At 38.0% G+C, this 13,132-nt stretch overlaps 1 protein-coding gene across 12 annotated transcripts in view; it reads left to right on the plus strand.

Moving 5' to 3' along the window:
- Positions 1-13,132, plus strand: part of Ttn (titin) — a 274,946-nt gene that overhangs the window by 168,222 nt on the left and 93,592 nt on the right. For all 12 annotated transcript variants that reach the window (XM_023719078.1, XM_023719080.1, XM_023719081.1 and 9 more), the window contains 15 exons: positions 550-816; positions 908-1,047; positions 1,424-1,550; positions 2,347-2,489; positions 5,978-6,101; positions 6,628-6,894; positions 8,576-8,673; positions 9,541-9,709; positions 9,803-10,069; positions 10,177-10,443; positions 10,535-10,813; positions 10,898-11,306; positions 11,407-11,531; positions 11,627-11,893; positions 12,822-13,091. In XM_023719078.1, coding sequence (XP_023574846.1) covers positions 550-816; positions 908-1,047; positions 1,424-1,550; positions 2,347-2,489; positions 5,978-6,101; positions 6,628-6,894; positions 8,576-8,673; positions 9,541-9,709; positions 9,803-10,069; positions 10,177-10,443; positions 10,535-10,813; positions 10,898-11,306; positions 11,407-11,531; positions 11,627-11,893; positions 12,822-13,091 — 3,219 coding nt within the window. The remainder of the gene's footprint in view (positions 1-549; positions 817-907; positions 1,048-1,423; positions 1,551-2,346; positions 2,490-5,977; positions 6,102-6,627; positions 6,895-8,575; positions 8,674-9,540; positions 9,710-9,802; positions 10,070-10,176; positions 10,444-10,534; positions 10,814-10,897; positions 11,307-11,406; positions 11,532-11,626; positions 11,894-12,821; positions 13,092-13,132) is intronic.

Genomic DNA, 13,132 nt, shown 5'->3' on the forward strand with positions numbered 1-13,132 from the left:
CAAGATAGCCCTGCCCCCAGGGAGCACGAGACTGGGTGTGGTGATCCCAATGTGTAGGAGGCTGAAAACAGGAGGATCACTTCGAGTCCAATCTACATAGTGAGACCCTGTAGACCCTGTACTAAATACATAAAAAAGAAGCATTATTTTTCTTAGTACTTTCATATCAAGATTAAGTATGAATAATATATAAGTGCAATATTAAAGACTATTAACAGACTAAGAAAAATAAATAATATGAACTTTCAAGGTAAACCAGACATGATAGACTTACTGAAAAATATAAATTTAGCTAGATGATGAAGGAATATTATTAAAGGGAAATTGTCTTTTAAGCTACTGTTAATGAAATATTTAAAAATATTATATAGACAAATTTAATAAATGCAATGCACTGATTCCCTTTCTTGTAATAGTTAGAGAATTTTTTATCATAATCCTGTTAAATTAGTGAAGATTTGGTGAGATTTTGAAATACACGCAGAATTCCGGGAGCTCCTTCTTTTCCTTCATGGGTGCAAACTTCTTCCATTTATGCCTTCTTTGTAGAGGGCGATCCATACTTCACTGGGAAGCTCCAGGATTACACAGGTGTGGAGAAGGATGAAGTGGTCCTCCAGTGTGAAATCAGCAAAGCAGACGCACCAGTGAAATGGTTTAAGGATGGGAAGGAAATAAAGCCATCGAAAAATGCTGTCATTAAGGCTGATGGCAAGAAGCGAATGCTAATCCTAAAGAAAGCCCTGAAATCAGATATTGGACAGTATACCTGTGACTGTGGGACAGACCAGACCTCTGCAAAGCTTGACATTGAGGGTAAGGAAATTTCCATGTGTGTCCCCTGTTACGCCATTGGTGTTATCTCTACTAGGCGCTCATGGTACATGCTGACCCTTCACTTTTTCAGATCGGGAAATTAAACTGGTGCGACCCCTCTACAGTGTAGAGGTGATAGAGACTGAGACAGCGCGCTTTGAAACCGAAATCTCTGAAGATGATATCCACGCCAACTGGAAACTCAAGGGGGAGGCCTTACTCCAGACACCTGTAAGGCTATTTCTGAACTTGTCAACACCAAGAGTTGCTGTGTGAAATAGAAAAGGACAGGCGAAAAGTCACAGTACATGCAGAGCATCTAATATATGGTATCAGGTTCTCTGTCAGACTTAAATCCAGAGAGCTGTTGGGATCTGTCTGCATTATTTCTCATCCAACACAGTATAAATTACATGTATTCTGTGGTTCTGCGTGTTGGTTTAGGATTACACAGTGAAATAAATGTTGCTTCTTGCGTGCTTTATCTCACTCATATACACAAAATCTCGCCATTGGTGGTATTCCTTTAATTAAGATAGCTTATGCTTAGGAAAAGATCTCAAATGAAATTATTTGCTATGATATTTTTTTCTCTCTTTTTGTACAGGAGTGTGAAATTAAAGAAGAAGGCAAAATACATTTCCTTATTTTGCATAACTGCCGCCTGGATCAGACTGGCGGAGTGGATTTCCAAGCTGCGAATGTTAAATCTAGTGCTCACCTCAGAGTTAAGCGTGAGTATTGCATAGTTTTGCTGAAAATCAAATATACACTATTGTGGAAAGTGAATACAAGTAAAATTCTTTGGAATTTTTAAATTACCCAACATGGCTAAAGTATGAAAGGTGGCTTTTGTATACTTTCTTCTTTGATATTCTAATATCAAAATGATCTTCACTGTATAGTTTTGAAAATTTTATTGGTCTGGCCACCTGAACAAAAGAAAGTGTACCAAGATATAATTTCTTACTTCTGTAGTCATTTTATTTGAAGTAGATGAACATACAGTAAAAGTCTGAGAACCCTTAGAATGCCATGTCCCACCCCCCGGCCATAAAATTGGAATTCTGGGGTGGAGGAGACTTTGCTGTATGGGCATTTCAGACTCGAGAATGGAGGAGGCAGGGCGCAATAGGCTAACATTTTTGGAAGGTGCAAAGTGGCTGATGGATGTAGACAGGCTATCTGCCCGGAGCCTCTGGTTCTACCCAATCAGAGCCTTAGTTATTTTGGAAGTCACATACCTTATGTAGCAAGAGGAACTTGATGCCCAGAAGAGAGACAGATGCAGTGCAGATTTCTTGCTGACCTTGTACCTCCCAAGGAAGGGACCCTACAAATACCCACTCGCCAGCCACCAGCCTTCCCCTTCGCAGCACCTTGGGGCCACATTCAGTGGGAAGTTTTATCTGGCCAGTCTTTGAGACTCTTTGATTCTTGAAGAAAGCAACCATGGAAGTTGAGAACTAAGTCTATTCTTTTGGAATTACAAAATGAGTAAAGTGAGGCCTTTTCTTTCCTCCCGAAAAGCACGGGTAATTGGTCTTCTGAGGCCTCTAAAGGACGTCACAGTGACTGCAGGGGAAACAGCCACCTTTGACTGTGAGCTCTCTTATGAGGACATCCCCGTGGAATGGTATCTCAAGGGGCAGAAGCTGGAGCCCAGCGACAAGGTAGAAACCAAGGGCATGGTTGCCTTACCTTCTTTCCCTTCACCCCCATCAGATTCTTTACTTGCCCCTTCCTTTTCTTTGCCCTTTCTGATGTCTCCTTCTCCACCTTTCCTTATCTCCCTCCCGTGGCTTGATTTCTGCTGAAATTGCAGGACAGATTTGCCAAACTAGGGAAGGATGGATTGACTTTGTGACATTTTTACTGAAATGGAAATAAAAATTGAAAGTATTAAGTTTTAGCATTACTGTAGAAAAGGCCAGCATTCCTTAGCGATCAGTGTGAGCTTGTTCAACCAGAAGACAGGAAGGGTCAAAGAAGGCTGCCTAGCTGGGTGCTGAATAACAACAGTGCACATGGAGTATTGAGACTAATTATCTGCACGCTATCTAGTGTTCTGCAGAGAAGGGGATTACAGGAGGAGGCAGGCTGGGACTCCATTCCAGGCAGTTGTTCAAGTTGTTGAGATAACTTGTAGACAGATTTGCTCTTTGAGCACTTCTCTACACTATTTTTAACCCTCAAGTGGTTTGGACTATGCATATACTGGAATGCATGGGGACTATTTAAAGTGCAACTGGTGGTATTGACAAGAAAAAAGGGTGCTGCTATTACACACATGTATGAATGGATATACTCTAAGAAGTATTGGTACATAACTGAGCCAAAATTGAACCATAAGCAAAAACTGAGATTTGTTTAAGACTCAAACATATATTTGGCCCTATGTATTTTGTACTTCTCCCGAACACAGCCGTTGTACATTTCCAAATAATTTACCATTAATTTTAAGTTGTTGAAATATATAGAAAACAGCATTGTTGGGGTAGGGAAGCACAAGATAGTACGTTGTTCTGTGACATTTTCCTCCAATATTTCAGAAATAATATTGAGTGTATGTCAAGGCCTCATTAGAAATCAAACTTTTAAGTCTTAAAGAAATATAATTGAAAGAAGATTCAGTCTAATAAAGAGCCTTGAAGTTGACTCAAGTATTGGAAGATAATGCCTTGGAACAAATGCTCAAAGAAAACATAAAAACTAGTATTCTGCCAAAGGGTCCCAGGACAAAGTCAGTACACCATCCAGTAGATCAGTTCTGCCTGTCATGTGGACAATCCTGAGCAGTTGGTCTCCTTTCTTAGGAGCCAGGAAAGGCAGCCGCGCATTCCATTCGGAGCTTGAGAATCTGTTGCATAGCAGCAAACTTTCCTTACAGCAAACTCTTCCAAATCCTGAATGGAGCAAAAGCACCCTCTCTACCTTCCAGATTGTTGCTTTTAAATGTGCATGTCTCATATTAAGTACGTTCAATTAATTTTATGTCTTAAGGCAGAGAATTGGTTTTTCATGATCCTACTTAAGGATAGATCACATTGTCATGTTACTACAGAGGCTGTGGTCAAATTACAAGCTTTTTATTAAACTAACAGATCAGTCCTAAAAAGAAAAATGATCAGTCTTATTTCTAATATAAAACTGTTTTATTCTTAGTGCCACTAAATTTTTTTTCTAGGATTAGAAAGGATCAGTTTACTAACATTCTAGAAGGCTCCTTTGTGTCTCTCTAGGCATAGGAATTTTAATCCTTTATTCTAGCTGCCTAAAATAGCTCCTCCTTCCATGAACTTGCTCTTATATTGCTTAAGTGGTTTTTTTGCAAAAGAATTTCAATATGAACTATGCAGCAATAAAGTGATTTTATTACATTTCACAGGTTTTGTTTAAATTAAATCTATTCAACAACAGGCTCTTCTTAATTTAACTCAGGTCTTTAATCTTCCCTTTTTGCAAAATTTTTCTCTTACAAAACTTAAATAACTAAACAAACAAAAACAGATTATAGAATGAGAAAAAACATAGGAAACAGGAAAATAACTTTTTTTTTTTTTTTTTTGCGGAACCGGGGATAGAACTCAGGTCCTTGCGTTTGCCAGGGAAGCGCTTATTCCACTGAGCCATCTCCCTGGCTCCTAAGAACACTTTATAAAAATAGTACATTTTGCCTTTTTAAAAAAATCAATTCACGAAAGGACTGCTAGATCCCAAGTGGCCCTTGATACTTTTTTATTTACTTTGATCAGTCTTCATGTATACCGTGTTACCCTAGTGTGCTCCCATTATTAGTAAAGACTTCTTAAGGTAACCTTTAATAATATCTGTACCTAATCTTTGGCATCCATTTTTTTGGTTTATTTTTATAAGATACCTGCTTTCTTCTTTTTCTTTTGATATCTGTGCATATCAGGTATTCATCAAGAACCACTATGTTCTGAGCAATTATACCCTGACAGAGAATGCTATAAAGGAGCCCCAGAGAAATTCAGATGATAAAGCAATGTGATAATAAAAAGACACATCTGTGTATGGATTAGACACTGAGATGCTTTTCTTAAATAGCCATAAATTGCAAGTTTAAAATTTATTTTGAAATACAATCTAGAAAACAATTTTTCCCATTCAAGAGCCATATTCTTAAGTAGCAGCTGTGTTCCTAGGACATATTTAATTACCCTCTCCTACCTGTTTATGATGTTTTATTCTCAATTATTAAGATAATTATATGAATAATCATATCCTGCTCTTAAGGAAAGCAACTTTCAGTGAAACATTATTCCTTTATGTCAGCATAATAAATAATTTCACTGGCAAAAATATATACATAATTTTTACCTCTAGATGAACTCCAAGTAAGTGCAAAACCAGTCTCCATGACAGGTGTAGTTTTTAGGAATTTCAGGCGGTCCAAGACACGCCCCGTCTTCTTGTCTGGGCGAGTCATCTGTGACACCCTTGCTACTCGACTGCTCAATAGTAATGCTCAGGCATAGGCAAAGGAAAAGTGAGCCAGCATCTTCATCTGCAATTTTGAACAAAATCAAGTAACTACACGAATTATTTTGATCATATTTATTGGATTGCAAAATAAATGTCATTGCTAGAAGAAACAGAAGCAGCGTTCCAGTTCTTTGTTTTGTGGTAAATACCTCGCAGTTAGAATGCAAGGTTTACTTTGAGAAGAAAAGAGACTACTTTTAGCTTATCATATCTAATTATTTTTTCTTCTTGCTTTTCTAATATATATAATAGGATATGTAACATAAAATAACAACAACATAATATAAAATAATATATAATACATATTATATATCCACCAGTAGAATGGAGACACATGCACCTATATAAATATGCATATAAATACATCTGTGATCTTTTAAAAGATCACAAATACAAACAGCAATTAGCCTAATAAAGTTCAACATAAAAGGCCACCTTGTAAATTATATAAAGTTAATTCTGAAAAATCTAAAATATTCTTAAAGGATTAGAAACTACTGGCTTAACTCATTTTAAGTACATGTGTGCTGTATGATTATAAAACAATTGGGGAGCACTGTTTATCTGCATGAATTCGATGAGCTCAGATGCTGGATTGATGTCTCATGTATTCTTAAACTTCACTTTTCTATGTGAAAAAAAAAACACCTAGGTGGTCACGCGCTCAGAAGGAAGAGTCCATACGCTTACGCTGAGAGATACAAAGTTAGAAGATGCTGGCGAAGTCCAACTCACAGCAAAGGATTTCAAAACTCAAGCCAATCTCTTTGTGAAAGGTAAATATGTATGACTTGGTTTGAAATGCATAGAATGCAGAGGCTCGTAAATGCTGCCAACTCTCAATTATCTTTATACAATGAGTACCATACATCATTAACGCCAACCAAATATCCAGAAATCTAATACTATCTTTTGGTCTGGTCATATATTTCACACACCATGTTTAAAATGTCAAAATTATCTAGCATGTGTTTTATTTCCTTGTTCTGTTCCTCTTATTTTTATTGCATATTTTAGTAGTTCAAAAATCAGTGAGGGGAAGAATTATCAAATTAGCTACCCATCACTTTATTAATGAAGAGTTGGCTGTTATTTTCGAATTTCATTGTTTTCAAAGTGATTTTCCTTCATAAATAATGATAAAATATCATTATTTTATCATATTATCACATATGAAATCACTTCTTTAAAATGAGCAAACTCAGAGCAGAAAAAATCCTGGAGATGCCACAGGAAAGTTGAGAAGGTACTGAAACTCTTGGCAAAAAGAAAGAGAAAAGCTAATGAGTGTGATTCTTTCAGAACCCCCAGTTGAATTCACTAAGCCTCTTGAGGACCAGACGGTCGAAGAGGAAGCCACTGCAGTACTGGAGTGTGAAGTGTCCAGAGAAAATGCTAAGGTGAAATGGTTCAAAAATGGAACAGAAATCCTCAAAAGCAAGAAGTATGAAATTGTCGCTGATGGCAGGGTCAGAAAACTTATTATACACAACTGTACCCCAGAGGATATCAAAACATACACTTGTGATGCTAAGGATTTTAAGACTTCCTGTAACCTGAATGTCGTGCGTAAGTATTCTTACATAAGACTTTTCATGTACAGCTCTTTATGACTACAAAAAAGAACAAAGCAAAACTTGTTGCATGTTCTTCTTGGCCTAACCACATTTCTTGGCAACTTACAGTATGGATACTGACCTGATGCTTTAAATATTTTTTTCTTAAAAAATCTTCATGTTGAGGGCCAGGGAGATGGCTCAGTAGAATAAGCGCTTGCCTGGCAAGCACAAGGGCCTGAGTTCAATCCCTGATTCTGGAGAAAAAAAAAAAAAAAAAAAAGCAAAAACAAAAACTTCATGCTGCCTCTAGTCTAATAAAGACATCAAGCAGTTTTTGCTATGCCTCCTTTCTGTAAGTGCTGAGAAAAGCCTATTAGCCTATTCTAGGAACATTCTATTGTTGAGGTCATATTGAATAAAGAATAAATGCAGAGAGTCCTGATTTTAAAAGAGAAAGTGAAAGTGATTTCCATCAGGAAGGAGAATTAAGCCTAGGAAAAACTAGAAAACGAGCATGCAATTTCAGTGTGAACAGAAATATACTATGAACTACTGCGATAGGAGAAAGCTATTCGCCTAATCAACCTCCAAGAATAAGTGAATGAGAAGATGGAACAAGGCCTGGATTCTTGGGTCCTGCATTCTTTAAAGGAAGAACTCCAATGGCTTTTAGCATTACATCTTCCCTGAAGGAAAAAGAAAAAGTCTTTTTCAAAACACCACAGACTAGTTCATTTGTTTCATCCATTCCTTTATTCAACCATTCCATTTTTCAGTGCATACTTTTGTGCAGTATTTGTTTAGTTTAGTCATTTCCCATCTGTCAACAGCTACAACCTAGTGGCTTCCACTGTGCTTCATCTTGTACTGTGTTATTCTTTCCATTTGGTGCTTGCTCTACTCTAGCTTAAGTCAGAGTAGCTTCTTGGGTCTCCTTCTTCCCTTTGTCATCTACCTCTGCTCCAAGAAGGCCAAACTGCAAGGTTTATCTTCAAGCCCATCAGCCAACGTTCATTGCCGATCAAGAAGGGCCATCTCAGAAAGGACTCCCAAGGAGCTCTGAAGAAAGAAAGGGCAAGCAGGAAGCTCCTTAATCATACCTAGTGGGCTGAATGAATTCTGAAGAAAACTGAAGCAAGAGATGTAAAATCCTGAATCACCCTTCCATATATAACTCATTATCATACTAATAGCTGCTATGCCTGCATTGGATGTAACATCTTTGAAACTGAATTAAAAAAAAAAGCTGGATGCTTGTGATTTCCACTACACTCATGACTCTTAGTCACACACAAGTGAGACAGTGCTTTAAGCTGTATTTGCATTTGGTTCTACTAATTTCTGAAAGACTATGCTGGTTGCCTTAAATAAGATCCTGTTCCTTTTCTGCTGGTGTCTATTTTGACAAACAATATCTTTCAACTCTGGCAATATCAATAAAGATTTTCTTTTATTTATCACTCAAAAGAACTAAGATGGACATATAGTATGCCAATAATTTTATCTAAACTGCTGCGATTATATAGAAAGCAAAATATTATTTCTGACTGGTAGCTCCAAATGACTTCAAGTCACTTATAACTGTTGGAAAGTCCCCACCAAAGACTCCCTTTTTCTTAATGTGTGTCACAGTAATATCAGAATACATTTCTAAAAACCTCATTTTTAATTCTGACGTCATTTTCTTACAGCTCCTCATGTGGAATTCCTAAGACCACTCACTGATCTTCAAGTTAAAGAAAAAGAAATGGCTCGGTTTGAGTGTGAAATTTCTCGAGAAAATGCTAAGGTCTGTGATCGTACACTTCTTATCATGTATTGTCAAATGACTTTGCGTTTACTTATAGTCCAGCCAATATGGGAGGAAAATGGAATAAAGGAAGGAAGGAAGGAAAGAAAGAGGGAAGAGATTAGTCAATCCTTTCTCTGATCACCATTTTACTTTTAAAGATTATTTTAATATGAAATATATACTTAGTTCTCTTTAAGTGTTATTTATTTGCTATAGCTGAAAAACATGGGGCTCACAATCTAGAGATTTATATATTAAATTAAATATGCTGAAATACTATTTTTAGGTCAAAAACTATCAAAACATTTGCATTTTCGCGTCTTAAGCCGACACTTCTGATTGCCATTGCACTACCGTGGCCAGGTTTCACTTTGAGCCTCAGTTTACACACAAAGGAGTTGGTCTGCATGATATCTAAGGCCCTCTTTGGCTCTAAACTTTTATGATCCCATTTTTAAAAGAGCTGGTAATAGCATCACAGCAGCTCACTTTACAGTAACTGATAACACTGTTTTCTGAATTTACACATATTTGTATTTGCCACCTTGGTCTATTATAAAGTGCTATTGGTTGCTTTAAGAAAAACTCAGAATCATAATTCCTCTTAAATAAACTCACATCAAAGAGCAATGTGAAAACTGATCGAGAGGGGCTGGTGAGATGGCTCAGTGGTCTAAAGCACCTACTTAGAACAAGCTTGGCAAAGCACAGGGACCGCAGTTCAATCCCCCAGCACCACATGCCAGCCAGCCCCGCCCCCTGGTGGGCTGAGCTGGCCACACACACACACACACACACATAAATAAATAAAAAAATTTAAAAATAAAAGAAAACTGATCGAGAAATCTATGGTCTTAAATACAGGTTCAGTGGTTCAAAGATGGTGCTGAAATCAAAAAAGGCAAAAAATATGACATCATATCGAAGGGAGCAGTGCGCATTCTTGTCATCAACAAGTGCTTACTGGCTGATGAAGCAGAATATTCCTGTGAAGTGAGGACAGCAAGAACCTCCGGCATGCTGACAGTCCTAGGTAAGTGAGAGCTTCTCCTTTGCTGAACTGTGAGTGTTAGAAAAAAAAATTAATTACCACTTTCATGCATCCTCTTTTTTGCTCTCCTCGTAGAAGAAGAAGCTGTCTTTACAAAAAATCTTGCCAACATTGAAGTTAGTGAGACAGACACAATCAAACTGGTTTGTGAAGTTTCTAAACCTGGAGCAGAAGTGATCTGGTACAAAGGAGATAATGAGATCATTGAAACGGGGAGATTTGAAATACTTGCAGATGGAAGGAAGAGAATACTGGTCATTCAGAACGCTCATCTTGAGGATGCTGGCAGCTACAACTGCCGACTCCCAAGTTCTCGAACTGATGGCAAAGTTAAAGTACACGGTATGATAATTCTAATGGATAGAGTTTTATTTTTAACAATTCATACTTCTTACATTTCAGGTTTAAAGACACAGGTTTTCAGTATCATGCAACTTTTGTCTTTCTAGAACTTGCTGCTGAATTCATCTCTAAGCCTCAAAACCTTGAAATTCTTGAAGGAGAAAAGGCTGAGTTTGTCTGCACTATATCAAAGGAAAGCTTCGAAGTCCAGTGGAAGAGAGATGATAACACACTGGAAGCTGGAGATAAATATGATGTTATCGCTGATGGCAAAAAGAGGGTCCTAGTGGTAAAAGATGCCACATTACAAGATATGGGCACTTACGTTGTCATGGTTGGAGCTGCCAGAGCAGCCGCTCACTTGACAGTGATTGGTAAGTTTGTTCTAGTCTTTTATGTTTGTTTATGCTTAGTTGCATTCCTTGGTCCTTCTTCATACCATAAAGTCTCATTTGTTGTTTTCAGAAAAACTCAGGATCATAGTTCCTCTTAAAGACACCCGTGTGAAGGAGCAACAAGAAGTTGTCTTCAACTGTGAAGTCAATACTGAAGGTGCTAAGGCCAAGTGGTTCAGAAATGAAGAAGCCATATTTGACAGTGCAAAATACATTATTCTCCAAAAAGACCTGGTCTACACCCTCAGAATTAGAGATGCACGATTAGATGACCAAGCCAACTATAATGTGTCTCTGACCAACCACAGAGGTGAAAATGTTAAAAGTGCAGCCAACCTAATTGTAGAAGGTAAGTAACTTATATAGTCTTAGAAAATTTTCCCATTAGTGTCTATGAGAACAGGGTCAACGTTGTTCTTATTCTTCACAACAGAGGAAGATCTTAGGATTATCGAACCTCTTAAGGATATTGAAACAATGGAGAAGAAATCTGTCACATTCTGGTGCAAGGTGAATCGTCTCAACGTGACACTGAAGTGGACCAAAAATGGAGAAGAAGTGCCTTTGGACAACCGGGTATCATACCGAATTGATAAGTACAAGCACTCTCTAACCATTAAAGACTGTGGCTTCCCAGATGAAGGTGAATACGTTGTCACAGCTGGACAAGATAAATCTGTGGCTGAGCTTCTTATAATAGAAGCCCCAACAGAATTTGTGGAACACTTGGAAGACCAGACAGTCACCGAGTTCGATGATGCTGTCTTCTCCTGCCAGCTCTCCAGAGAAAAAGCAAATGTAAAATGGTACAGAAATGGGAGAGAAATCAAGGAAGGCAAAAAGTATGCAAAGAATTTCTTATTCTCTACTTCTGTAGCTATGCATACACTAATGACCTAATGATCACTATGTCTGCTAACCCATAATTCAATCTCTCCTTAGATACAAATTTGAAAAAGATGGAAGTATACACAGACTCATCATAAAAGACTGCAGGCTGGATGATGAGTGTGAATATGCTTGTGGGGTAGAAGACAGAAAGTCTCGAGCTAGACTTTTTGTGGAAGGTACAGATTAAGCAAAAGCGTAACCCTAATATTAGCAATGAATTTTTAAAATACTATTAATACAAACCTATTTCTATTTAACATTTGCTTTCCAGAAATCCCTGTGGAGATCATCAGGCCTCCTCAAGATATTCTCGAAGCCCCTGGTGCTGATGTTGTCTTTTTAGCTGAGCTTAACAAAGACAAAGTGGAAGTCCAGTGGCTAAAAAATAACATGATTGTTGTCCAGGGTGACAAACACCAGATGATGAGTGAAGGGAAGATACACAGGCTCCAGATCTGTGATATTAAGCCCCGTGACCAGGGCGAATATAGATTTATTGCCAAAGACAAAGAAGCCAGAGCTAAGCTTGAGCTGGCATGTAAGTCCTTTTCTTTATTTTACAATCTCTTCGCCATATCACAGGTGATATAGAGAAGTGATGACAAGCCTTTTAGAGACTGACTGTCCAAACTACAACCCAGAACTCACTTATCACACAGTGCCAACACTGCGATTAAACCTGAGGGAGCATCTGCTGCTCAGCTGCTCAGGTGACATGGGGATGACCCGATTCATGCGCCAGCAGGGCAGGCTCTGTGTGCCCACGGCAGCACGAGTGCCATAGGTTCACTGCCACTGATTCAGAGTTCTCATATTGGATGGTTACATAGTGAAATAATCCTGTGAGAGTCCCATTTCTATATAAGTCCTGTCCACATGTTAGCTATTCTGATTTCTCTTATTACAGGGTAAATGTTTTAAGTTAGAGGAAATTGATGGCATTCGTCTTTAATCCCAGAGTCTCGGGCAATTCCTGGCACATGGTGGCTATTCCTGATTCCTTAAATTAATCTATTACCCTGAGCATATTCTCAGACCTAAAAATAGTCTGACACTCTTCTTTCCAATTCCCGGGAACCTTTTAGATCTGTGTCATCCTGACCTAAGACATCAGTTATTGTTATTAAAATGCCATTAGCTTATCACTTGTGCATAAGAAAAAGTTAGCTTGATTTGTCTTGAACTAAATACGCACTGCTTACTCCATCAAAGAAAAACACATTACACACCATTCTGAGTCCCTCTTGTTACTTTTGGTGAAGAATGATATTATACCATTATGATTTTATACCATCCTCAACTCCCTATTCTCCAGAGTCTGACAATTTAGGGGAAATATAATTAGACAGTTAAGCATTCTCTGCTATAAAATTACTATGACTTACTTCCACTGCTGTACTACCAAAATATTTGCTGACAAATGCACAGTAAAAAATGCTTAAATGCATTTGTGTGCTGTTTTTTAGCTGCACCCAAGATCAAGACTGCTGATCAAGACCTTGTGGTGGATGCTGGTCAGCCTCTCACAATGGTGGTGCCGTATGATGCCTACCCTAAAGCAGAAGCCGAGTGGTTTAAAGAAAATGAAGCTTTATCTTCAAAAACTGTGGATACAACAGCTGAACAAACTTCTTTCAGAATTTCAGAAGCCAAGAAAGGAGACAGGGGAAGGTATAAAATCGTGCTTCAGAATAAACATGGAAAGGCAGAAGCATTTATCAATTTACAAGTTATTGGTAAGTTTTTGAATCACTCTGCCTTGATTGGCTCAGCACAA

This window comes from Octodon degus, unplaced genomic scaffold (genome assembly GCF_000260255.1).
Source record: "Octodon degus isolate 3935 unplaced genomic scaffold, OctDeg1.0 scaffold00065, whole genome shotgun sequence".
Taxonomy (NCBI): Eukaryota; Metazoa; Chordata; class Mammalia; order Rodentia; family Octodontidae; genus Octodon; species Octodon degus.